Genomic DNA, 26,663 nt, shown 5'->3' with positions numbered 1-26,663 from the left:
CTGAATAAATTTCTATACATTCAAATTCCCAGCAGTTTTGCTGTAATTTTAAATGGCCAGGTTGGAGACCGGAAAGGAATACAGCTCTTTTATGTTCTTACCGTTGTTTCCAGGCCTTTATTTCAGGCATCTCCAACTGGGGGATATCATGTTGGGTGCTTTGAAGAATGCAACTTTTTCAGAGAGGATCACAGAATTCATTTTAAACAAAATTCAAGAAAGGATTTCTTGGTGCCCAATCTCAATGGGGAGAGAGTTGTGTAATTAGTTGTTTAATGCCTGTTCTTATCTTTGGATAGGAATTGCCAATTCATGTTTTGAACTGCACAGAAATGCCACTACCATCTTTTCTGAGTGTTATTCACAGTTTTGGTTAGGGTACGACTAGGTCTGAGAACAGACTGCACACAACACCCCATCAGTTATGAAATGGATCCCGTGTCATGTTTCTGACTTTTAAAAATGTTTTAATTTATGTCAGACGTCTACTTGTCGAACAGATACTTGTCGAAAGTTTTTGCAAAAAGGTTAATGCATAGAAAACTTGGGTCTTGAGTGTAAGCATTGAAACTATGTAAACATTTTGTGATAGCCAGCTGTCATTTAATAGCTTAGCAATAATTCATTGGTCTTTCCATTAATTTCTTTTTTGTTTGATTGTTTTCTTTTTTTTACGTGTAGCATATGTGAAATAGCCAGCAAATGAGAGTTTTATCACTCGGATACAGTTTGACATTTTTAACACTTTTCAAACTTTACAAAGACCTGTTTACCATATGGTATAAGTGGGTGTGCAGGAAACGACACCGTTTCATGAAGTCTGATCATACTGTACTACTTTTCCATGAGCTGAGCATGAAAGTTTCCTTTTAACAGTGTGCTGAGGGCAACCCTTTGAAGCAAGGGTGTGTAAGCGTGGACAGTAACATTTATGTTTCAGTGCTTCTGTAGGTGACCTTTTTTTTTAATTACTTAATGCTTTACCTTTCCTTATTTTAGTTTGTCCTCAAGCATTTGCTCCACATTAATATTGCAACATGTGAAAGGAAGTAATCAGAAAGCAGGATTTCTATATATAAATTTTTTGTTCTTGCAATAACCAGTTATTATCATTTCTGTCCCAAGTATCCTATTTTCTGTTTACATTCTACCTTTTCTTTTTAAAAGTGCTGCAGAATTTTGTGGCAGTTCCTCAATCCTCGAATTGAAATCCTTATGTCATTAAGTTGAATTAGTTACAATAATTTATTCAGAGCTAGGGTCTTCGCAGCTTTCAGTGACATTTAGATACTGTTTCCAAATATTGTTCTGTATTTACATACAATTCTGGTTTACTTCAGCTGCTTTACTTCAGTTAGAATCAGCACTTCATGCGAGGAGGAGATGCCTTTAATGCATCTTTGGCCAACTCCGTCTTGCCTGCAGGAGCTCTGCCTAGTGCGGTGTCTCCGATACACGATGTACAGCGTTAGCAGGAGCATGAGGCTGAGCTCAGACTGGCAGCTCGTGCTTGTTCCCGCTGCAGGCCAGAGGTTCTGCTTCTGTTCACGCAGCCATTTAAAAGTAGAAAAGTACCTGTGGGTAACCACTTCTCAAGTTACAAATTAAAGAATCATTTAAAAGCCAAAAGAACACAATTATTCAACAAAAAGTGTTTTTACATACATTGACAAATGTTTAATAGACAGACCCACCTAAAGGCTTTTTTTTTTTTAAGAGTTAATAGAACCTATCATAAGTCTCTTCGAAATTACATTTTGTCTCCTGATTATCAGATAATTAGCAGCTTGATTAATTTTTAAACAAAGTTTGGCAAGTGAAAATATTGATCCAGAGCTAAAAACTTCAGAGCATTTTTGTTTGTTTGTTTTTCGAAGTTTGTTCTTCGATATTTAGTGCCTGGCAATGTATGTGACAATAGCAATACCCTTTCCTTACTTATTAGAGTCTATAATAAATACTCTTTAAAAGTGCATTAAACAGAGCCTGTTGGGACATATCTGTAGTTTATGAAATTATATAATTTAACAAAATACAGTTTCCAAAATATATTTAAAAATGAGTGCTTAGCATGCGAGCTTCGTGGCACAAAGATTTTAGTTTTGGTAAACCGTATTTAAAACTTTGCACATCTTTTCTGTTCCTTTAAAACAGATAGCATCTTTATTACTTTGTAAAGCGAAGGCAGGAGGAAGACGATTTGAGTAAAATAATGCATGTAAATCTACACTGCAGAGATAGCACTTTGCAGTATTGCAGCCTCCTGGCACCAGCACTCAGGAAGTCATGACAGTTTGTGCCCCCAGTTGCTTTTCATATTCGACCTATCTAATCCTGATAAGGGTGCCTTGAAGACTGGGGCCAAGGCGTCTCCCGAGCTCTCCGTGCGCCGTAGCCCGTCTCCCGCTCGCGCGGCCCCGCTGCCTGCAGGCCCCGCTGCCTGCGGGCCCACCGGGCCTTGCTCGGCCTTGCCAGCTGGAGCAGCAGCCCCTGCGCTGCTGGCCATGAAAGAAACGGGTCTGGCATGGCAGCTGGGGGTGCAAAACAAAACACTGAAAACAAAGTCTGAAAAACAAGTCCACCCGTGGCTGCTGTGACCAAGGTCATGCCGTGCCATGCCCTTGCTTTGCACCTCTCCTAAGGTCCTTCTCACCTCATGTCAGGGTTTACTGGGTCGTGGGCTTGGCTAACTGTATATTGAAATGGGATCCAGAAAGGGAAAATGATTCAACTTTTATGTGTGTATATATATATATGTGTGTGTGTGTGTGTGTGTATATATATACACATAAAAGTTATATATATGTTATATATATATGTATTAAGGAGTGGTATTTATTGTGTCTTGTGAGATCCTTTGCTTGTAGTCTACTACTATTTTTATTTAAAAGAACTTCCTTTTCATGCACATCTTTTTCTAAATTGAGATGCTTGGAGGTTGCTATCAGTTGTTACTTGGTTAAAGGCTGTGAGAGCTGTGAAATTTTTTCAAAACTGTAGGCTGCCTTGGGCTTTTTATTAAAAGTACATCATTTCACACATATCCTGTAAAATCTGTTTTCCATACTATGTCAATGGCGCTGTTTATCTGTGCAAATATATTTCTGAGACAAAGTAAACTTTGAGATATGAGTTCCTGTTAAATGATCTGGTCAGTAACATGTTGAAGTTACCTGATGTTCGGTGTAAGTTTTAATATTTGCTTTTGTTGATTAAAGATAGTTATTAATATTTGTGAATAGGAAGTAGATTCAGCCATTCCTGGCTTATTTGCAATGTTTTTATAATGATATTATGAGAAAAAGAAACTTTTTTTGGTAAAAACATCTTGAGGATAAAACTAAAGAACCAGTGAAAAGTGATAGTTCAGCATTTCACCTACTCTCCAAACAGATATTTTTGTGCGCAGATAATCTGCATGTCGATAGCTCCTTCCGATCACAGCAGTGCGTTTGTGCTTATTCTTGGATGCCTACAAGATTTTGCTTTTTGCTACGTTACCATTGAATCTGGAACTAAGTGTGATATACAGTAATGCATGCCACGCACATTGCCTTTTTCACTTAAGAAATAACATTCTGCTTGGGAAATTTACAGTAATCCTCTATTTATTTCCATTGGCTGTTCTCATGCAAATATTTTATTCTCCTACTTAGTAACTGCTTTCAGCTTCCATTCATTGTAAGCTTTAAAAATCCCTGGAAGGTGAATGAACTTCATGCTGCTCGGCACCTCAGAATGTCAGGCCCAAATGGAAGTTTTTCTGTAAAATGTTTTTTGGATGAGTGTAACTTTACAGGCCACCTGAAAAGTACTGTTTAAGTTTCAAAACTAATTTTGACTAACTGACTTAAGAAGTCGATTTTTTTCTCCCCCTTTGATTCTTATTTTTCTGCATCACTCTTTAAGAATGTAGTCACTTTGATACTTTAAACACCTTTGTTAGCAAAAAAGAAAATAGTTTGATTATAGCAAGTCTTTGATATAGTATCACTTGTAAAACTTAAGTTTAGTATCTGATGTAAAAACTTCAAGAGGAAATTAATTTTCTTCTGGTTGCCAAAAGATGATTTCTATTGATAGGCTATTTTTCAGCCTTCTTAAAGTCTATTAATGAACAGTTCAGGGTATAAGAATTGTAATTATACAGTTTCAAGGTACACACTATCAAACTAGGGAATTGCATTGCTCTGATTATTCATACCTTAGTCCTCAGTTGGAGAGCTTTTATGATAATATTTTCGGCATCCCTGTGCATCAGAGACATTTCAGATTATTACTTAGTCTATCAGAAGCTTCTGTGTATTTCAAGAACTCTTGGCTTAAACTCGAGCTGACTTGCTGTCCAGCTACCTCTTTGATAGAGGGTGAGAAACGGTCCTTCAAGTGAGTGGAACTTTTTATATGTCTTCATGAAAACTGGCAGTGTGCAAGACTTTTCATTTAAGCATAACTATAAAGGAGCCTTATTATGAATGTGTAGTTAAAATATTCTTCTTGGTTGCTTCAAAATATAAAAGGCCTAAAAGCTCTATTTTCTTCATACAAAGAACTATACAGCTTTTACAAGATGAATGTTTAGGAGCTTTTTAGTAAAGACAATAACATTGATTTCTTTTTTATATGTATTTATATAAACATTTTTGATATTTTTCAGAAAATTGTCTTAGTTACTAACACCAACATACAACTACTAGCTGAGTCTTCCCAATCAAGCTTTTTTGTTTGTTTGTTTCACTACATTTTAATAAAATTTCTTGCTTTTCACTTCTGATACTGAAAATTCTTTTCTTGATCATTTTTTTTTTCTTTTCCAGATTGTCACATATTATTCCAGTTTTCAGAAATACTGAGAAGAGCCCAGTGTATACACAGTTCCTGTCTACTCTGCTAGAAGAGCTGCATTTCAAAAACGAAGATCTTGAAAGTTTAACAAGAATATTTAGAAAGGACAACTTACCTGAGTGGTTAGTCAATTTAAGTATTTATTTTTATTAATATTTTTTAAATTATTCATATTTTCATTTTAATGTGAATTTTGTATTTCATAAAACTAAATTATATAACAAGGTGTTTATTTTTCAGTGTTTTATAAGCACAACTGTAACTACAGATTGTATCTGTCAGTTAAAATGCATAAAGTACATTTTAAAGTGAAGAAATATATATGGTATGGAAAATAGTGTTGTCATTTTGTCAGTTACAGTAAATTGCTGATTTCTTATCACTTTAATCTTTTGATAATATGTAGTTGGTTTACTGCAGTTTTGGGAGGAATTCTTCCTCAAGTTCTATTAGGACTTAAGGAAAACAAAAAGAAACTTTCTGTGTGGCTACAATAACTAACTTAGCAGCTTTGTTTTTTATTAAAATGATTATTATGTTTAGTCTTTGATATAAAAAATGAACTGTTCAAAAATACTTTTTTGAATATCATTACTTTGCATTATGGATTGGCTGAAAAAGCAAAAGCAAATGCCTTATTTATACTGGAAACAACATAATATTATATAATTAATTAGGTTGTTAATATCATCGATCACATTCCTTTGTTTCCCACAGAACAAGATGGTCACCTTAACATCTCCTGCTGTCCAAAATGGTGGTGTGAAGAATAATGTATCGTCAGTGGTTGGGACTTCACTTTTTATGAAAATGAAATTGTTGATTGTACTTCTTGCTCTTTTGCATTCATTTCTTTGCTATGAATAAAATCCTAAAATCTTTCAGAGACACTGAATAAAGAGCACTTTTCAGGGTGTGCATAAAGACTGGCTAAAGTCTGAAAACTGACAGTTTAAAAGCAGCTTGTTTGTTTTCTTTGCTTTTTAAACTTTCAGTCAAAATTTTTCTACAGGAATTGGGGAAAGAAAGGAAAAAATAATGTTTGCATGAAGGAGTAAGGGCACTGCTGCTGGCATCTTTCCTGTTGACTCAGTGCATGCAAGAGTGTTCTCCAAGAATGACAAGAGTATCCAAAGATCCCTGGATTACAACCTGTTAACGTCTACTTCTAAGAAAAAGGGGAGTCTTTTGAACTCGTGTAAAACTTATTTTTAAGCACTAATTGATAATACTTCGCGCTTTAAAATAGTTTTTTAATAACAAAAGATTTGATATTTGGCTTTTGTAATCATTTCATTTATAATAGTTATTTTGTTTAGACAGAGACTTTTTTGACCTGTCCCTATTAACTGTATAATTAGAAAATGCAATTTAAAATTAATCCAGTTTTAATTCTTAGTGATGTTTTAAGTTGGTGTATTTTACAGTTCTCAGTTCATAGCACAGTGTACTCTGACAAGCTTGAAAGGAAAGCTGTAACTGACAGGGCTTAGTCTGCAGTCAATAGCATCACTAGGTAAGACTGAAGCAATACTTAACTAACTGCTCCATTTGGAAACATTTTTTTTTTCTTTTGCCTTTTACTTGGATGCCAAAAGGGAACTCTGCATGTAATTTTTTTTTTCTGGGTAATTTCTTCAAGAGATAAATGTGTTGATATCCTCACATGTTAGTCTGTGCAGTTCTGTCCCTGGAAGCTCCACTGTACAGTACAGTTTCTTCAAGTGATGCATAGCTTCTCTTAACCTACCTTCTAAGGGGAAGTCACATTCAGTTTAACCTGTAAAGCAATCGTTTAGAATGAGGGAGACATGTAGTGCAGAGTTGAAGTTGTATGTTTTTCCAAGTGTGTAATATGGGGGAAAAAAACACCATCACATTTAGAGTTTCTGATGTCAAATTCATAAGAATGCATGATGTAATCTAGGTAGAAGATGCACCATTTTGTGTCATGATGGAAAACTTCTTACTTAATTACATATGCAACGAAAGGACAGGACCTTACCAAAAGATGAGCTTATAGACAACTGAGTAATGAGTAAGATTCCCTGAGCAAAATTGAAATCTTACATGTAAATCTGATCTAGGAAATTGAGTATATCAGGATTTCTTTTATTTATTACTTTGCTATAGATTCCAAGTCCCTGTTATGCTCCATGCATCAGTTTATCTTGGGGCATAAAGATGACAGCTGCCCCGTGCCAATGCTACTGTACTGACTGCACTTGGAAGGAGATACAAGGGTACCTCATACTAGGAATATGACTCTTGTTTCATCAGGTTCAATGGCTCTCATTTGAAAAGTTTTTACATTTCCTGTCAGCTTAGTGGTATGATTTTGTTAGTTATTTTTAGCTTGCTCTTCAGCATTTACTGTGTTGGAAACAGTTGTATTATGAATAGGTCACAGGGCCAAAGACCTCTTTATTGGGCTTCACTGTAGTTGCTTTCACTGTCTGCCTTCAGCAGCTGAAAAGAAAAAAAAGTTTCCATTATTTTTGCCTCTCTTCCTTGGCTGCTGTGCTGTTACCTCACTACTTTTCCTTGATCTGAGGGAGAAAAAAAAAACTGTTCTTCTTCCATGACCTTTTTCACCCATCCAAAAGAAAGAATTTTATAATGTTGGAAATACCTTGAAGGTATTTTATTTGCTTACCCTTAATGAGTCCGATTCCTATAGACTTGATTGAAATATGTGTCAGTAAACGTAGAAATTGTTCATATATCCATTACTTTTGAATAGTAGAAAGGCCATAGACTAGCCTAAAAAGGCTCTTTTGTATTATGAGCCTTAGCCTGTTCTGCAAAGAGTGCAACATGAGCATCAGAGGACAAGTTCATTCAACCAGTTTGCATTTGCAAATTTTGTAGCAGCTTAACTGGGTAGAAATTTTCAAATCTATCCCTCATCTGTGAACTTAAAACTTAGTTTCTTACACAACTATCTGTCCCTTAACAGGCTTTACTTTCTCAGTCCACTTTTTTTTTTTTTTTCCCTCATTTAGGTTAATGTTTGCAGGCACTTTGTTTACTCATGGCCATGCTGCTCTACTTGGTGTTTTTCCTTCCTATGTTAGCTTAGTGGGTGAGAATAGGCGACGCCCGGCTAAGTGGTGGGTTTGAGCCTTATCTGAGATGGGCTGAATTTCAGTGTCTTGGTTGTCAACTGCAGGAGAAGCTATGTTACTGCTCTGAGGCTGAGGGCGGCTGGGATCCAAGCCCCTTTCAGACAGCACCGCAGAAGCAGAATGCACGAGGAGTTCGCAAAGCCACCATGACACCTCCCTCGGAGTGAAAGGATCACAGAAGTGGAGCTTATTCCAGTGACCACGCAAGGCATCCAAGCTTGTCTGACCAGGAACCTGTAGCAAGAAAATACAGTATGATAGGGTTTCTTGTAATAGCAGAAAACTCAACTTCTCTGGTATTTTCTTCCTCAAAAATATGAAATGGGTAAAGAACAGAAGAATGCTTTGTTTAGAGCTTACAGCAAAGCCTGCTTCGTGCTGCTTCAGCGTCTCAGCATCAAAAGAGAAATGCACGACACCCCTTGCAGAGTGGAGATTTGGATTCCTTACGGAGTTTTCTACAGATACAATGAAGTAAACTCATGTTAATAAAACCACATTTACAGAGAAAAACAGCCATTCTTGTTATTCAGAGCAGTCTTATACTGACCAAAATGGGTAAAGGAAAAGCTTGCATGTCTTACTTTTCACCCCAAGGTTCAGTTCTAGACCGTGTAACCACCATCACTCTAAATGCAGTGCTCTGTAACACCACTTCTAGCACAAAGCCCCTCACTGCTACCACTCCTCCTCATGCCCCCACTGCACTAACTGGGCTGTCCTGCAAATCTTGCTGCTGGATCTGTGTGTCCTGCCTCTCTTTTCCCAGCTCAGAGGAATCCGGACTCTACAAAATGCAAGAGAGGATGAGGCAGTACTGCTGGACCTTCAACGGCTGAATAGAAAAGAAGAACTGACCCACACCAGGGAGAAGAAAAAGGAATAGAGAAATGGAAGGTGCTAGTCATACTTTCAAATTTAGGTATCCAACCTCAACTACCGCACTATGTACTGAGGTCCTTCAGCAGAGGCTCCCCAAGTCATACCTTGACTCACTGTGTGAAGTGGGTGGTGTTAATGTCTCTCCTCTTACTCCCTGGTGGCAGAAAAAAGCAGATATAAATCATCAAAGAGCTTGGACCATACTACACTGGCTAGCCCTAGAAAAATGTTAGCAAAGCATGGCACAAAACTGAACACAGAAAAGGAAAAATTTTAAGCCATCTGATCCTATCATTAATTTATTTTTATATCTGCTTTTCCCTTTCACAACTCTTTCCCATACAACTTTTCCTTAACTGGTAAGAGTTATAACCAAAAGAACTGAAGTCAACGCCGGTGTTGAAAGTACTTTCAGGAGATGATACTGTAGTTCTAGACTTTGGCCATATGCTTTCCATACTCACTGTTCACTTCTGCAGTGGCCTAAGAGCATCCAGTGCTGGGGGTGGAGTTTAGCTTCATCTCACTAGGGTAACATGTAATGGTGAATTGTCATTTCCAGTGGTCATTAAATATTGAAAACACAGAGCGAGCCTCTCTTTGGCAAGTCTTAAGTTTCCAGAAGTGGCAGATGGTATATAAGGCAGGGCTAGGCACTTGTAAAACCCTGTGTTTTAAATTGCATGTCTCCACCACCTGACAGCCCGTCCTCCTCTGCTCCGAGTCGGAGGAAGTAGGTGTGCCTCCCCATAGCAAAGCCTCAAAGTCAGACTTTGCTAGAGACTTCCTCGCGCTCCTTCCAGAACGTCTTTAAGGACACTTTATGGGCAGGTTTATGAGTACATTTTTGCGAGTCGTGATTACCTGCACACGCAGATTATAGAGGAAGGCAAGCAGCACCGTTGCAAGCCGTATTGATTGGTACCATTACAAACTACATCAAATAAATGTTCTTTCTGACACTTTTTAGCCTTTTACATTTCACAGGGTAGATAACCAAATCAAATGCTTTGAGTGGGACAGTGGCAATTTCACAGAATCCTACTATTTATTTAGGATGTCCTACAATTTAGATATATTTGGATGACTTTGTATGCAGCTTTAACCAGCCACAAACACTCAGATCAGCATTTACATCATAAATCTTGCCTTTTTGTTCTACTCAAATGGGAGTGTCTACAAATCAGATTAATATAATTAAACAGTACAGTAGTAAAAGAAAAAAAAAACATAGTATTATCTAAGAAGCCAGAACAACCCTGCTTACAGCTGCCAGCTAAGATCTGACTCATCTAAGGTATTTTATAGCAACCATATGTTAGGCATGTCTATCTCACCTATTATGCAAAAAATGATAACGTTTTCTAATCAGGATTTGCCACTGAGCAGGATTTTCCGTAAACATCACAGTACTGCAGGCGCTGTCCTCCGTCAGAGGAAAGCCTGTTGGAGACGCTTGTGATTTGTTAATTTAACAAATAGACTAAATGGCTGCAAATCTGTGGCTAGTACTGATTCAGCCAGGCTGGCTGTTGCTCAGAGAGTAGGTATCTTAACCTGTCTGGCAGTCGATGTGTTAAAACATAATTTAGGAATTCTGGTTTAGACAATAACTTAAGAATATCTAGAGCTCTTGTGGCAGTTCTTGTGGGGAATTACATGCTCTGGAAGCAGGCGCTACCATGTGATACATTCAAAATGCTTCCCCGTGACAGTGCAAGCAGCGTTGTGTTTGTACACTAGATTTCCCTGCATAGCCAGGAGTCAGAGGGTGAATTCCTGTCTCTACAAAGGAGAAAAAATGAAGATTAAAAAAAAAAAAGTTTAAAATTATTAAAGCCTTCTGATAGCAATGTGGTTGATTAAGCTAAAAGAAATCATTGCATTTTAAAAGAGGCAGACAGTACTTTCTGTAAACCCGATCGTCTGTTGATTTTTTTTTAATTAGTTTTACATCTGGCTCACTTGCACACAAAGCTGCCTGAGCAGTTTACCTCCTGCCATCTTATGTCAATCCTTCTTGGTTTGATACTTAGGCAGACAAGGACTGGTCATAGACCCATCTGTCTTAAATATTCCTCAGCCCCTGCTGCAGCATGGGAATAGTTCGAAGGAGCAAGATGAGGCATGAAGCTGCAGTCCCTGTGTTTTCTTCCAGCCTGCAAAGGACAGTAGTTTTACTGCTCAAGGAAAAATTACAAAGTTCATATTGACACAAACAAGAGTAAACTTTATCCTAATAATTATATACTTTGTCTAGGGATCTTGATCTCTCATTTTGTGAAGAGGTGCCCTTCACTTGAAAGCCCTTCATTCTTTTATGACAACTTCAATTTCTGAACTGCAGGCTGCCACCTAAAAAAAAAAAGAAAAAAGGTAGATATTTTTGATCCTTAAGATTACGGCTTATAATGAAGTTTCAAAAGTAGAAATGCAACTAAAAAATTTCTTCCTTATCAAGATTATTTTTTCCAAAAGTCATTTGAAAACTTTGCAAATAATTCTGCAGATACATTAACCTTCAGTGGCTCTAGGTCAAATACGTGTCATCGCTGCTAGCTGTTCTCTTCTGAGATCCTCCCAAGCTCTGCTTTTTTGTACGCTGAACTTCTGATGCTTCTTGTTTTTCTTCTATAACCACAGCTGTGCCCTCTTCAAAAACTCACAATCTCAAAATGCTAAACTGACAGGCTCAGTGTCAAACCACACACCCCAAGCAGCAAGCAGTGCTGAAGAAAAACAGAAATCACACAAATTGTTTCCAAAGAATGAATCTGGAACACATTCAACTCGGAGCAGCCATTCTCACTAAGAAATCACATAACATTTAATAGCCTATTTTTTATGCTTATTTACTGCATGTGTAAGCAGAGGTTGCCCACTGAAAGAGGAGATGAATTTGAACAACTCGCTGTATTTGCTTAGGGTTAAATCCATCTCTTTGAACTACATTGGGCCTTGCTCTAGCACTGACACAGGGCTCTGTGCTTGCTGCAAAGCTACCCAGCAGGTAGGCTGGACTTCTTCCTAGGGCCCACAGGGCCAGCGCGTCTCGAAGCCCACACATTGCTCCACAAGAGTGCCGGCCAGCGGGGCAGCAGCGAAGCTGGGCTGCTGGATCCCAGCGCTTCCCCAGTCCTCTCCAAGGCAAGAGGACGTTAGTGTCCCTGCTTTGAGGAAAGGGATTTGAGTGCAGGGCATCGAAGTAACTTGTCCTTGGCTTCACGGACAGGCTATGGAAGGACCCACAGCTCTTCCACCTCTAGGTCTGTGCTGCAAGGCCCGCACTGTGGGGTTGATGGGGACGAGATTGGGGCCACAAAGGTCTGACATTAAGGTGCCAAATACTAGTAAGTCGGCTTGGCAGTAATGCTGTTAGTTATGTAGAAGGATCCACAGTGGTGTTGGGCAAAAAGTGGCATGCAGAAGCAGCAGGGACAGTAATTTTCATGCTGAAAAGACGCGCAAGACCAGCTAGCTGGTTTCTTAATTCATTGGGTGTCCAGTTTCAATGTGGAACTGAGCGCACTTTGCAGGATGCTGTCACCTTATCTCTACGGCTCATAATTTGTCATCGCATATAGAAAAAAAATCAGAATGACTAAAATTTAAAAGCACAGCTACAAATATACATATTTAGCAGCCTTGAAGGCTCTCTGCCAATATACCACTGCATGATGACATCGCCATGCAGGTTCACTCAAAGAGCTATCCTCATTTTTACCTGGTGATTCAAAGGTAAAAGATTGACCTCCAGTTTTGGTACTTGACCACTGATCTTCTGTAAAGATCTGTGAGAGTAATACTGGGTTCTGTGTTACATCATTTATATTTTAAGGGGGCTAAGTCAAAAGCTGGCTTTTTTCCTAGCTCATCTCTATCCGATAAAGTCGTGTTTCGAAAGTGATGGTGCCTGAAGCAAAGCTGATAAAGCCACCAGTACTAAGAAGTGTGGGTTGGGTTGGGGGGAAACTGCAACAGAAAAGATATCTATCTTTACATCCCTATTTCCTTTACAGATTGGAGGAAGGAAGTTCCCCTCAGGTTAGCCCAGGAACAGCCTCTCGTTTATAGCCTGAGAGCTAGCGAAGATAGACGTGCAATTTCCAAGAGCCACAGGTTTTTAGAAGTACTGATTTCAGTATTTCACAGATACTTTTACCTTGTCAGGTTTTTCCTACACCTAGTGCAACTGAAAGCCTTTCATTACAAACTCACAGCAACGTACCACAACTTTCAAGGCTGCACTGTGGCCTCCCAGTCACCCCACCCTGGTTCCTCTTCATACTTGGCTCCTGCCTCTTCCCTCTTCTTCCAAACCTCGGCTACTTCCCAAGGCGGCTCGTTGGGTAGCACAGGGGAGCAGACAGCGGATCAGCCGCCCCTTGCGCAGCTCCTCACTAGGGGCCGCAGCGTCTCGTTGCTGCAGGCCGCTCGCCGCTGCAGGCCGCTCGCCACTGAGGCGAGGAGCGCCCGCCTTGAGGCTGCCCTCGCGGCTCGCTGGCACCGCGAGCAGCGCTCATCTAGGGACCCGTCCAGCCGCAGCCAAGAGCGAAGCTTGTTTCTAAAGCAGCTATGAATCACCCAGCAGCTAAAGCAGTGCCATGTGCAGAGCCGCTTAATAAATTTTTGTGCTATTTCTTTATTCAGAAGAGGCCTGCTTGGTTGAAAATGAAACCTTTGCAGGAAAAGGTTGGTTTTGATCAATTTCTCAACTTGGAAAAGTAACTAAGTTGTCAGTATGCCTCACTTCACATTTCTAAATAAAAAAAAAAAAAGTTTAAAGTGACTTTTCATTTTAATGTGAGTTAAATTTCAACTGAACTGCTTTCCTGACATTTTAGCATATTTTAGTCTACTTACTAGTTTTTCTAGCAGAGGTTTGTATTTTCACTTTTCTTCACAGACTGGACAGGAGAAAGAACAACTAAAGTCTCTTTGCTGTAGGTTTAGGTTATGTGAACACGCAAATGTATTTTTTGTTAATAGTATTACAATATTTCGAAAGTAACGCAATGCAATGGCTATATTTAAATGTAGTTTGCAACCACGCTATTTGGATCACCGTGAAACACTGACCTTCCCTCCTCACCAGCTCACTGCCCCGTGCCCTTTGGTGTCTGTTGCCAACTACCAGCCACCTTTAAAGATTCCTCCAGCTTTTCTTTCACTAGCTTGTGGTTTGGTGGCCACCACCAGCCGTGCTCAGCCAGGGACTCAGACCCTCTGTCCCTGCTCTGCTGCTGCCTCAAAGGTCTGCAGAGCCTGATCATCTCCCATCTCACCGTCTTACCTAGTCGCTCCCCTCCCTGCATCTGTTGCCTCACCTGAACCTTTCCATACATCAAAAAAGCTATTGGCAGGCAACAACATACACAAAAATGGTCCAGATAGCTCAAAGATTTCATCATTCACAATTGAGGTCAGAGCAAATGACTCGTTATAGTCTCTCTTACTTTGAAGTGCTCGCCCTCAACACATTTAATCATTTTGAAAACCAAGTCTAAAGGCTAAGTCTAAAGGTTACAATGGGCACATCTATAAACAAGACCCAAATCTGGTGGGGAACACTTAGGAAAAGCTGGCCCAATTCAGCCTAGCACTTTTATTTGGCGTGGGGTAGGTTTATAGCATCAGCAACACCAAGGCAAAGATATTCAGCAATCAATGTGGAAAAATGTGGTATAGCAACTCCTTTTTCTTGCAGCTCTGGGTAGGATGGAGATTATTTCAGTCCACTCTACAGCTAATTTAAATTAGACAAAAGTGTGAGGGGAGTCCAACAGCACCCATCACCAAGAATGCAAACTTATGCATTGAGCTTAAAATGCAAATTCTACCTCAAATGGATTTTTCCTTTGCAAAACAGTGAGGTGTTGGCTGTTGGTGTCAGTGAAAGGCCAGTGCCTAGGGTGCTGGGAGCTGAGATGCTATTTCTGGCTCTGCTGCTGACATAGTCCACGTGCCTAGCTGAGTCACTCCACTACCCTTTCACTTTTCTTTTCTGTGAAAAGGGGATACCCATCTTTGGAAAAAGCTTTGAAATTGATGCTGAAACTACCAACTGATAATCTTTTTACATAAGTGCTGAAGTGGTGAACCACTCACCCTTAGTGCATGCAGACGTGCCATAACATGACAATCATTTTGATCCCAAAAAAAGCAACAAAAATAAGAATGCTCTTGTCTCAATCACTGATCAATTGGATCCATTGTGAAAGCAAGGGTTGAGATGAGGAGGCGAGGATGAGGAGTCGGTCTAAATAACCATTTCCACTTGAACCCTCACTACAAATGCCACAATTGTATTTTTAGCATCAACATCTTTTTAGCACAAACACTTCTGTAACTTTTAACTATAATAGGAGAATCTCCAGGAAATCAGCACAGGTATCCCAGATGTGTGCAACCGTTACAGATCCAAGCCATGGTGCAGATGATGAAAGGAAGTGCCGTGCAGGAATTAACTATTTCCACAATACGCGATTCAATCACAGCAGCCCACTCACGAGCTTTCTGAACTCCAGGCAGTTTACACAGAGGTTACATTTGGCATCACAGGACACACACACTTTGTGCTGTATCCTCTAGTGAGAGCTGCAATAAACAATAATACCAGAGAAATGCAGACCTTGACTTCATCCCTTTCCAGGGTGGAATCTCTGAAAACATGCTTTTCTGACACGAATGCTTATTCTGGGGTATTCATTACCAGGCTTTCCAGCAAAATAGCCACAGGCAAGAAAGCACTTAATCTTTCTGTTACATTAGGCTTCCTAAAACCACAGTGAGGTGCAAGTCTGAGTGCAGGCACAAGAAAATCTCCTCAAACTCCTAATGGACTGACAGAGCAGTATTGCTGTCAATATGCAAAATTCTGATGAGGTTCTGGCTAATAACTATCCTAAAGCATAGTTATTTAGTGCTTTAGGATTTTTTTAACTGATAATGACTTTTTCTAGTTTATGCAAAGTATTCCTCTAAGAATGAAACATACTGAGAGAGAACTTGATGCCTTGTTCAGAACAGCACAATTCACAACTCAAAAGTCACTCTTAGCTCAGATTTATCAGGGATATTTACATCTAGATGGAAATATTCTCCAAAACCCAGAGTTCTACAGATCTGCAGTTATGGATATTGCTGCCTGACATTTGTCATTTCCACAGTACAGAGTAGACATACCTCAGGCCCTTCATTCAGCCATATTCCATCACACAAACTCACTAGATCTATAGAAATTTGTACCATTTTTTAACTACAACTTTTTAAATTACAACTTTCCAGTTCTAACAGGACTAATACAATAACTCACTTGTAATTCCTAACATAGGAAACTTTATCAAATAGTTTTCCCACAGAAAGGTATCCATCCTCCCTTCAGCACATGCAGAGCTAAATGGTGGTCTTCTCAGATGGCTAACACTGCTTCTCACTGTCCTCATGCTGCTCACATGTAGATGTCATGTATTATTATTGCTATTATTAGAAATATTGTCACTTTTGGGAGAGGGACCATGATGACAACACCCCATGAGGAAACGGATGTCCAGCCCAAGGGTCACGAAGGGAAACCCCACGCTGCCTCACCCCAGCACCTCACACCTGCTCTCCCTGGCGTGAGTCCCACTTTTCCCGCCACACGCCCTGAGGCGAAGAGCTAACAACGCGCGCAGAGCACAACAGCAAACCAAGCAGGGCGAACTCCGAGGGCAGCGCGCTCCTGTGGGGACCTGCCAAGGGCAGCGGGGAGAAAGGAGACATCCCATGTGGGTGCCACGAGGGGGAACTGCAGCGACACAAAGAGCAGGGCACAGAGCCACGGCAGCGTTTCCCCGCAGCCTGCTTCACGGAGGCCGCTCAACCACAGCAACTGCCTGAAACCCAAGCAAACACCGACATCAAAGTTCAAGCACCAGCACAAGGGACCTCTCCTGCCAGCCTAACTGAACTGTAGACAAATGAGAACAGGGTCATTTAAGCAGCTTTTAAATATGGAGGGATCTCCTATGGCCTGAACACAGCATGGTCTCCATGAGTAACTCCTCTCAGCATGCAACTGCTGAGTCACGTGTGAGAAATAAAGGGGGCACCGAGCAATTCTCCTAAAAGAAGGAGGGAAAATCTCCCGGCTATGCAATGTGTCCTGTGCTACATGGGACAACCTGCACCACAGAGCCTCTAGGCACGCCAAAATCCCACTGCCAGCTGGCTCCGGCCACGCCATCACCTTCCCTTTCTGCCCAGTTCAGTTTCTGATCATCATGGAGGGCTTAATCCCTGATCATGATGGAGGGCTTAATCCCTCACCCCAGGTTAAATACTATGTGTCAGCTTTTCTATTCCTTGCTGAATATAATGAGTTTTGGACTGACCGTAGTTTGGCACGCTGTCATTAAAGGCCCGTTCTTTCTCCAGTGGGGCTGCAAGAGCAGTTTGTAGTGTTTCCCTAGTTCCCAGCCTGGAGCAAGAGCAGCATGAAAAAGCAGCTGCTGCCCTAAGCACAAGCGCAGCACGTGCTGAGCTGCAGAGGAAGTGCTGAGGGAAGAGCAGCGCTTACTGACCTACCCTTTCCAGCAGTCAGCACTGACCAAGGGACAACCATTGTTACTCCAGTAGACCAATCTCTGTCAAATTAAGTCAGCAGAGATGCTCCACCAGCATCAGCAAGATTCCCTGTATGGCTCTCATTATGCCAGTTGGATTTAGCACATATATTTGCTGGGGCCTTGAGGTACTGTTGGGGCCTTAGCACTTTTACAGGAATACGAGGAGCTGAAGTGATGAGAACTGAGGAGCTGAAGTGATGAGAACCGAGGAGCTGAGGCGGTGAGAACCGGGAACTGAAGCGATGGGAACCAAGGCCACCCGGAGAAGATAACGCTCGTTAGCAACTTTTTAATGAACTAGGCCGGCCATAGCCAGATAAGCATCCGGGAGGACCAGCAATAGAGCATCGGAAAGGAATGTCAGCCAGCTGCAAGCTAGTTATGCATGGACACTATAGCTTAACCAATGAGAATGCTGTTGCTTAGCGCGTGTGTACGCTTACAGGTGATAGAATTGTATAAAGCTACACCGTAGAGAATAGTAAACGAATTGAACCTGCTTCACATTGAAGTGTCGTTCATTCCGTCTCGCGGGGTGGGCCTCGGCATCTGGTGACCCCGACGTGATACGACCGTGGGTAGAGTGGAGCCGAGAACGCGAGGGATCCTGCAGCCAGCGGAGAAGTAGCTGGGCGCCCGGGAGAGGCGGATCGTGGCCACGGCTGACCTAGTGAGTCAGGACTGACCTGGTGAGTCAGGGGCAGGATGGGGATTGCTGCATCAGCAACTAGGATGGAAATTGCTGCATCAGCAACGGAGCGTGCTATTATAGAAAGTTTGTTAAAGCTCGCTCAAAAGACTGAAACTGAGATCTCAAAAGACGATTTAATTGACTTGCTGCTGTTTTGTAAGCAGAAAAAACTCATAGAAGAAACTTCTCAGGTATATAAGCTCGAGTCCTGGGAGCGAGTGGGAAAAGAACTGTGGGATGGTGTGCAAGTAGGTTCAAAGGAAGCTTGTCGACTTGCGAAAATATATCGTCCCGTGCAGCTAATGCTTGAACAATTGCACGGGGAGGCCCAAGTCGCTGCCGCTCTGCGGAAAGCAATCCGCGGAGGGAAAGGGGAGGAGACAGGACCACCGACGGGGGCTGAGGAAAGGGCCAGAGTGGCGAGAAAGTCGGCAGAAAGTTCAGGGAAGTTGGAGAATAGAGGCAGTGAGCGTAACGCAGCCGTGGATGCTGTGAAGCAGGCGCTGTTTTTAGTGCCGTCAGAACGAAAGACCCCATCATTTACGATGGTGAAGCAGGGATTGCGGGAGTCCTACGGAAATTTGGTGAATAGGCTCGTGCAATCCCTGGAGCAAGCTACTGATGAACAGACCCTCTGCAAGCTTTCGATCTGGTGCAGAGAGAATGGGTTCAAAGCTGAGCCCCACCTAGTATTCAAATCCGATGTGAAAGCCAAAAGCAAAGTGGCCATCGGAGCCACGGCAGCCTTTGCGAGCACTTCAGGACCGGGACCGCCACGCCACTGAAAACCGCTGGTGTTTGGAGATCCATCACAACCCCCCCGCCCGTGCCTGCCTCTGTGCCTGCACCTGCGGCGCCTGCACCGTCTGCCCCCGCATCCACCCGCCCCCCCCCACACCGTCGCACCTGAAGAACGGCCCGGCTGGGTCCAGGACTTGTTAGATTGCCTTGAAAAAACGAGAAGGGGGGCTGGGGAAGAGAAGGCGAATGAGATCAAGGAAACTTATGTTGCTGAGGGCTTGACAACAGCCAAGGGGGAGGTGCAGAGGAATTTGATCTATCTTTAAAAGTGGGGGTTGAAGAACTGTAATGCTTTAAGTGAGGATAGAAACCGTTATTAGGGCTATTATTTCTATTTGCTATGTTCATCTCTATTATGTGTTGTATCCTTTGTATATTGATGCTGACACGAGGTATGGTTGAAGGCTGGAAATTTGTATGATCCGTAGAGTCATAAAACTATTGTGCAAAATAGAATCCAAGACCCTGAGAAAGATGTTTGCCTGCCCAGGCTGAGAGATAAGGAGCGTGGAGGCGGCTGCTTAGCCAGGCTCACAGCCGACCTCCTCAGAAAAGCAGTTGAAGGTGGCTGCTCGACCGGGCTTGTAGCCAACTTAACTGCAAACATCCTCTAAATTAATTTGAAGGTCAAACACCCGAGAGGGAGGGAGATGAGAAAGGCAGGACCCTCAGACTGACAGCTGGGACCACTTACTGGCATGCGCACTTGTGCACCCAGGAGGGAAGATTATGTGACTGAAGGCGGAGTTTGTCCGCCCCCTGGTCTGCCTGCTGGCACGTACTGGCCCTACGTGGCAGGATGCACCGGGCATAAACAGACAGAGCAGAGAGAAAGGAGGGGTGAGACTCCTAACACTGAGACCCACGTTGTCTCTGCGGGGACGCCCGCCGAGTTAGGAGCCTATCGGCAACCCTCTAATCTGCCAAATCGAGAGAATGTTCAGTCTCAGTGTCCTGCCGATAACCAGTGGAACTCACTAGTGGAGTGCACAGCTATGTGAGGTCGTGCCACTGGACAGAAATTGTGTTTGTGCTGTTTGTGTCTGTGGTCTTTAGATCTTTATTGTGTAACATATATATCAGCAGAGAGGGCTGAATAATCACAACAAGTAAGTCCAGAATTTGAAAACGGTAAAGTCAGGAATAACTCAGACTATGGTGTTCCCCCCCCCACCTCCCCCGCCCACCCACCCCACCGGTGGAGGACTGTGAGCTGTACTCTGACTTGTATCCTTGGACAGAGAGGAAACCAAATTGAAGCTATGCAAACATAAATAGAAATGGAAACAGAGAACCTTTCAAAATTTTTCACCATACTATTGCATCCTGAGGACCATGACATAGTGGAACATATTTCGGTTCAGTATCAAACAAGCCAGTGTTGTGGTATTGCTAAAATGTGATAAATTGCTCCAATTGGGAACAACACAATTGGGTCAGACACTATTGGCGAGTTTACATTTCCCTAAAAATAGGCTGTGCCATAATCGCAGCATAAAATATAAATCAGTAAGTGAAGACTTTGTGCCTCGTAATGATTGCCGTACTTCCCAAGATCTGTCTTAGATGGAAGGATTTTTTTTTTTTTGGATTTGGTCTTACAAATGCGATTATGGTTAAGTAAGCTAGCCTATCAAGTAGAAAAATTAGCTAATGCCACCGATACTAGTATACAGTTGCTCGATCGACAATTACAAGCCACATCAACAATGGCTCTTCAGAACTGGACTTGATGCTGTTATGCTAAAATGGACTTTGTGGCTACCTAAACCTCTCCAGTACCGACTGCAGCATTTATATCCCTAATGTTACACAGGACCTGGATATCCAATCAGAGAAGATGCGACAGGTGGCAAAAGACACCCATGAACTCTGAGAATCACTAGCTGGCTGGCGAAGGTGTTTAGTTGGTTTGGATTTGGTGTCACTGGTTGGATTCAGTTTGATAGAATATGTGGTGATGTTCGTTGTGATGATAATTGTCCTAAGTATAGCAATATCCTGTATAAAATCTACTATAATGAAAGCTATTAACGTAAAGATGATTCAGTTCACCGCTTATACCCCTTTACAGGTGGATGACCCAATTGATGTCCCAGGTACTAAGACTCTAATTTGAGACTAAATTTCAATATACAATGGTAACTGGAGTCACGGGGTGGATACAAAGTTTGTTATACTCAATTACTTACTATTGTAACTGCAATATTTTCTGTATATATATTCTTGTAGAACTAGACTCCCTTCCTTTTCTGTAACTTCCTCCGTCTAATGTACCAATGTGCAATCACTCGCCTACCTGCATCATGTTTAGGGCATGTAATATTAACACCTCAACAATTTCATGCGAAGCTTGAGTGACTATAGTCACAGGGTGGATAATGTGGAAGAAGTGTTTGTGGAAGAATTGTTTGAAAGCAGAAAATGGACGGGACCTTTGGACTTGATAACCTGGGGAAAAGGGTATGCTTGTGTTGTTACAGATACTGGAACCAGATGGGTGCCAGCAAGATGGGTGAGACCTTGGCTGGAAGCAAACTTGCATACATCAGACGTAGCAGACAAGCAGCTGGTACCCTAACTGTGGAAGGCGTGAGGCTGCGGAAGAACAACATGGGAGGAAGAAGTGTTACTGTCATTATTAGCTGTATATTGTGTCTTTTAGGAGGTAATGTTGCTTTTAATGCTATTATAGGAGCTGATACTGCTTTTAATGGATATGTCATGCTTCTTAGGCATATTGTTAATTATACCCAAATTAAGAGTTCTTGCCTTTGTGGGACAGCAGATATAACCCATCAGACAGGTATCCCTTATGATTATTGTTTGCTTTGAAAAAAGAGGGGGAGAAGAGTCCCTACGAGTTAATCAGTAAAGCATGTTATGTTTTAAATTGGCTTAACCCTCGAAATGATGATAGTATACCTATTTTCACCCATTTTTCTAAAAACCCAGCTGATCTTTCAGGGAAGAAGGTGCAGGTAGAAGTTTTCTGGCCGCAGAAACAGATCTGGGAAGGTCCAGTCGAGTTAATTACGTGGGGACGGGGTTATGCTTGTGTACTTGCAGGAGATGGAGCGACCTGGGTACCAGCCAAGTGGGTACGACCGTGGTTGCGGAACAGACAGGAACACTCAATGGACCAGGATGTCAGAATGGACCAGGTTCAGCTGTTTGGTAATCATCTTGATAACAGTGACAGGAATAGTGCAGGGGAAATGGCAGACAGAAATTCAGCAGAGGGAGAACATTTGGGTCACCATAGCTAATCAGACAGGCCAAAGTGCCTTCTGTCTTAGCTTGGAACGTCCAGGAGACCCTTTTCGTACTTGTTTGATAGGTGTCCCTGTTTGGCAACCTCAAGAATTCAATGGGTACGTAGCTAATTTTGCTGTGCTTAATGATACTCTATTAAATACTACTATGTGCTCTTACCGATCAAAGCGAACGGCAGAACAGTTAGACGGGTGCTGGCAGTGTGAAATCATTAAAAGTCTGAATGGCACTCTGACTTCCCCGCCGGAGGAATTAGACTTGTTGGGAAGTCTGAATGCCACAAATACCACCCGAAACGGTGGATGGGTTAGTTTTGAACTGCATAGCAAAGGTGCACTTGAAGAAAGTACATCGCAATGGGCAACAGTTAACTCGGGGCTGAAAATTAATGATGTTTATCTTCACACATATACCCAATGTAAATTAACGAGCTTCTCTGCAAAACGGCTACCACCAGGAGTGTTTTTAATATGCGGAGACCGGGCATGGAACGGAGTACCGTCCAATCCACAAGGAGGTCCGTGTTATCTGGGGAGACTGAGTTTGTTTCACCCTAATATATCTCAAGTGGTGACCTTTGTATCCAAAAGGAAGAAACGATCGATACATGAGTTAGATTGTACAAAAGTTGGGGATCCAAGATTTTGGTCAAGGGTCAAAACTATCTTCGTGTCCCTGCTTATCCCAGGGAGCACTGCCGCACGAGCAATGACTTCCTTGAAACAGCTAGCATGCTGGACAAGGAATGAATTAAATTTAACATCAGACATTTTAGATCAGCTATCGCAAGATGTAGCTAGTGTAAATCATGTAGTATTGCAGAATAGAGCCGCAGTAGATTTTCTGCTTTTAGCACATGGGCATGGGTGTGAGGATTTTGAAGGTATGTGTTGTTTAAACTTATCCGATCATTCAGAGTCTATCCATAAAAAGATTGCACTCTTGAAAGAAGGGCTGCGCAAGTTGAAGGAAGAAAGTTGGGGATTAGAAGATTGGCTCAGATCGTTAGGCTTAGGACCATGGATTACAGAAATGTTGTACCACTTGTGCGTGATCGGGATGGTTATACTCGTGCTTGTGATTATGTTACCTTGCTTTTGCCAATACTTGCAACGCTTGATGCATAATACCGCTAATTCTGTTTTTGAAAAAAGAGAGGGAAATGTTGGGGCCTTAGCACTTTTACAGGAATACGAGGAGCTGAAGTGATGAGAACTGAGGAGCTGAAGTGATGAGAACCGAGGAGCTGAGGCGGTGAGAACCGGGAACTGAAGCGATGGGAACCAAGGCCACCCGGAGAAGATAACGCTCGTTAGCAACTTTTTAATGAACTAGGCCGGCCATAGCCAGATAAGCATCCGGGAGGACCAGCAATAGAGCATCGGAAAGGAATGTCAGCCAGCTGCAAGCTAGTTATGCATGGACACTATAGCTTAACCAATGAGAATGCTGTTGCTTAGCGCGTGTGTACGCTTACAGGTGATAGAATTGTATAAAGCTACACCGTAGAGAATAGTAAACGAATTGAACCTGCTTCACATTGAAGTGTCGTTCATTCCGTCTCGCGGGGTGGGCCTCGGCAAGGTACAGTGAGCTTCAACTCCGTTTAGAGCACAGAGCACTCAGGTACCCCCTAAGGATGATGGATCAGATGTAGGTCATTCATCAGTCAGCTTGTTGCTATCGGATTTCAGTTAAAATAAAAAAAATCTGTTACAAGCAACTCAAGTCTTTTCCTAAATGCTCTGAGTTTGCATATATACAGAACTGCGTAAATAGCAAAAAAAAGAAACAAAAGATTTGACCTTTTTTGCCCAAGCAATTCTCTGCTGACCCAAAGGCAAGCCAGAGTTTAATCAGACTTCTAGGAGTGAATCAGCTCTGAATTAGGCCAGCCGCCACAGCGCGACTGCCAGCACCGCGTGTGTGTCACCAGGAAGCCCACACAAAACTTACAGCAGCACAAGGCACCCACAAGTCACACGAAATGAGCAGTTTGGTGCAAAAGCCTAGAGCATGATAGCAAGCACTGATTTATTTACTGCCTCCGCCCCAGTGTGGGCAACTCTGCAGTGAGAACCTCCCTGCGCCTCGCTGCCTGCGGGGAATGCCCAGGACCTGCAAGGAGGGCGCGTGGCCCTCGCTGCACCGCGGGTGAGTCAGACCTGCCTGCACAAGCGAGAGGCAGCCTCAGTCCAGCCCCAACAGCAGCACAGCCCAAGTGGCAGTGTCCAGCACCTTGCCACCAAGCTTGGGTGAACCTCCCTTTGCCACACGTTGCTTCACTTCCAGTGCTCAACATGGGCACTTTTCTGTTTAACTGAGGGCTCTGTGGCTCTCTTTTTAATACCTTGGGCAAATATTGACTTCGAGATCCAAGGGACTGAAAATATTTGGCTTGCACCAGATGTGCTACACTCATATACACACATACATCCATCTTTGAAACACGAGCTGAAGGAATGTTTGGGAAAGTAAGATTTGTAGGTGCCCAGGGTGTTTGCCTCACAGGGTCGCTCGCGCAGCGCTCGGATCCTGAGAAGCGAGCAAAGGTCTTAACCACAGGAAGAAAGCCGGTCGCGCAGGCTGCAGCGACGGCACAACCGCGGGCGCGCACGTGCGCTCCCACACGGCAACTGGGGCTGGAGGCTGGCGGCGGGCACGTCTGTGAGGCCAAAGCTTCCTGCCCCAAGAAGCTCTGAGAGAGGCAGAGGGAATTTCTCAGCTCTACACTAAGGCTGAGTGCCCCCGAGTACTGGGAGCTCAGCTCTGATTCCCTAGCGCCCTGCTGGGAGCTGGTGAGTACCCAGCTCTTAGAAACACTAACACTACTCCAGCAGCAAGGTAAGGCATGGACCGCTCCTGCCTCACTTCTCTCATTCCCTTTGTTAGGGAGAGGACCGAATTCTGGTAAAAAAAACACATATCTGAGCATAGGAACAGCTCAGGTCAGAAGTCCAAAGTTAATGGAGAGGGGGCTTGAGAGGTCCAAGTTGTTTCAGTTTTCCAGTGCTTGGGGACATTTTCCTCTTCGCATGTTGACTGCCCTGTGCATCTACTCCCTCTCCCCCACCAAAACCATCGTTCAAGCGCGGTTTCAGCAGTTGTCGAGCTCATGTTATGGGAAGTGGAGGAGAGAAAGCAGCCTGGGAACTAGAGCAAAAGCACTTCAGCAACATTTCAAGAACCTCAGGAGGTTCCTCCTGTCCAACAGTGAAATTGGGGGAGCGGATGGGATTTGGGTTTGGGGCTGTTATACGGCACAGAAGCATTAAAAGACACTCTTTTTCATACTTGCTAAACAAACATAGAAGCAGAAAGTCAAAATTGTTTGGTGTATTCACAGGAAGAACCCTGGAGAAGGGCTTATATTTTTGCAACAACTAAGACATACCCTGGGTGAAAGGAAAATAACAGGCAGAAGTTTGTACAGAACAGAATTATTGTTTAGAACTGTTGGGCTGTAAATATACAGCAGCACTCTTTGATCGCTCCTCTTAATATAATCTTGCGTGTACACAGCACATCCCAGCCAGCACTTGAGAACAAGACATAGGTTTCGCTGAGTCTTCTCCCTCTGGTGAATCTCTGCATGTGGCACCAGCACGCACCAATAGCTAAGGCTCCAGTGCCCTTGGAGCAGTCGCCAGGTATTGCCTGGAGCACACAGATGGGCAGGATGCCATCCGCTACCGTAACGGGCTTCCTCCACATCCCACCTAAAATCTGGGGGTTTGGAGCTGTCCTGATCATCACATAGGAGAAGCCCTTAGAAAGGCACTTTTCCGTAGCAGCGATGAAGCAGTTAGTTAGCTTCTGGGCTTCATCAGCATCCCAGACAGTATCCCAGAAGCCTGTAGTGCAACTGTAAATCCAGAAGAGCCACTTTGAGGCTCCCCCCACCAAGAAAACTCTTTAAAGGCACATTAAGAGTCAACATGCCTCATATTTGCACATTGCCAGCCTTCACCAACAGCGTTTCCCTTCCCTCTGCCAACTAAAAGCTAATTCGTGATGTCCAGCACGGTCCTAGCACTGGGTGCCATTTGAGTTCAGTCTAGGTTTTCTTGCCTTGGGATACAAGTATGTATTTAAATACCCAGTTTCCCCAGGCACTCGCTGGCATGGTGCTGGGGCTTTCCTTTGGAGGAACTGGATCTCCATGGGAATCCTCGGCCAGACTCGCCTGGCCACTTGGCCAGTAGCCCAGGCCAGATGAGAGCAGCCCTTGCTACACAGCGGTCTCTCTGAGGTACCAGCGCGGAGCTTCCTCCATCTCTTTGCCAATCAGCGTTACAACACACAGCCTGGCACCGCAGTTAGCAAGATGTGCAATTACCCCACTTGAAATTTCTCCTTTGGGTTTATAGAAGGGCAGACACATGCGCACTCCCAGTTCAGCATCCCTGCAGGTTTCTCATGCCATGGGTG

At 42.9% G+C, this 26,663-nt stretch overlaps 2 protein-coding genes across 2 annotated transcripts in view; both read left to right on the top strand.

Moving 5' to 3' along the window:
• RPAP2 (RNA polymerase II associated protein 2) overlaps nt 1-5,632 on the top strand; it is a 35,628-nt gene extending 29,996 nt beyond the window's left edge. Inside the window, exons 12-13 of the mRNA XM_088524557.1 lie at nt 4,818-4,967; nt 5,563-5,632. Of these exons, the coding sequence (XP_088380683.1) occupies nt 4,818-4,967; nt 5,563 (151 nt within the window). The 3' untranslated portion in view covers nt 5,564-5,632. The remainder of the gene's footprint in view (nt 1-4,817; nt 4,968-5,562) is intronic.
• A 10,740-nt stretch (nt 5,633-16,372) lies between these two features.
• On the top strand, nt 16,373-24,934 carry LOC148594742 (uncharacterized). The gene is made up of 5 exons (XM_088524546.1): nt 16,373-16,474; nt 18,455-18,626; nt 22,153-22,330; nt 22,685-23,208; nt 24,744-24,934. The coding sequence occupies exons 1-5, from the start codon at nt 16,373-16,375 to the stop codon at nt 24,932-24,934; spliced, it is 1,167 nt and encodes a 388-aa protein (XP_088380672.1).
• The last annotated feature ends 1,729 nt before the right edge of the window (nt 24,935-26,663 follow it).

This window comes from Tinamus guttatus, unplaced genomic scaffold (assembly GCF_059628265.1).
Source record: "Tinamus guttatus ecotype Peru unplaced genomic scaffold, ASM5962826v1 Tinamus_guttatus_pri_ptg000211l, whole genome shotgun sequence".
Lineage (NCBI taxonomy): Eukaryota > Metazoa > Chordata > Aves > Tinamiformes > Tinamidae > Tinamus > Tinamus guttatus.
The sequence above is the reverse complement of the archived record's forward strand: the minus strand, read 5'-3'. Positions and strand labels throughout refer to the sequence as shown.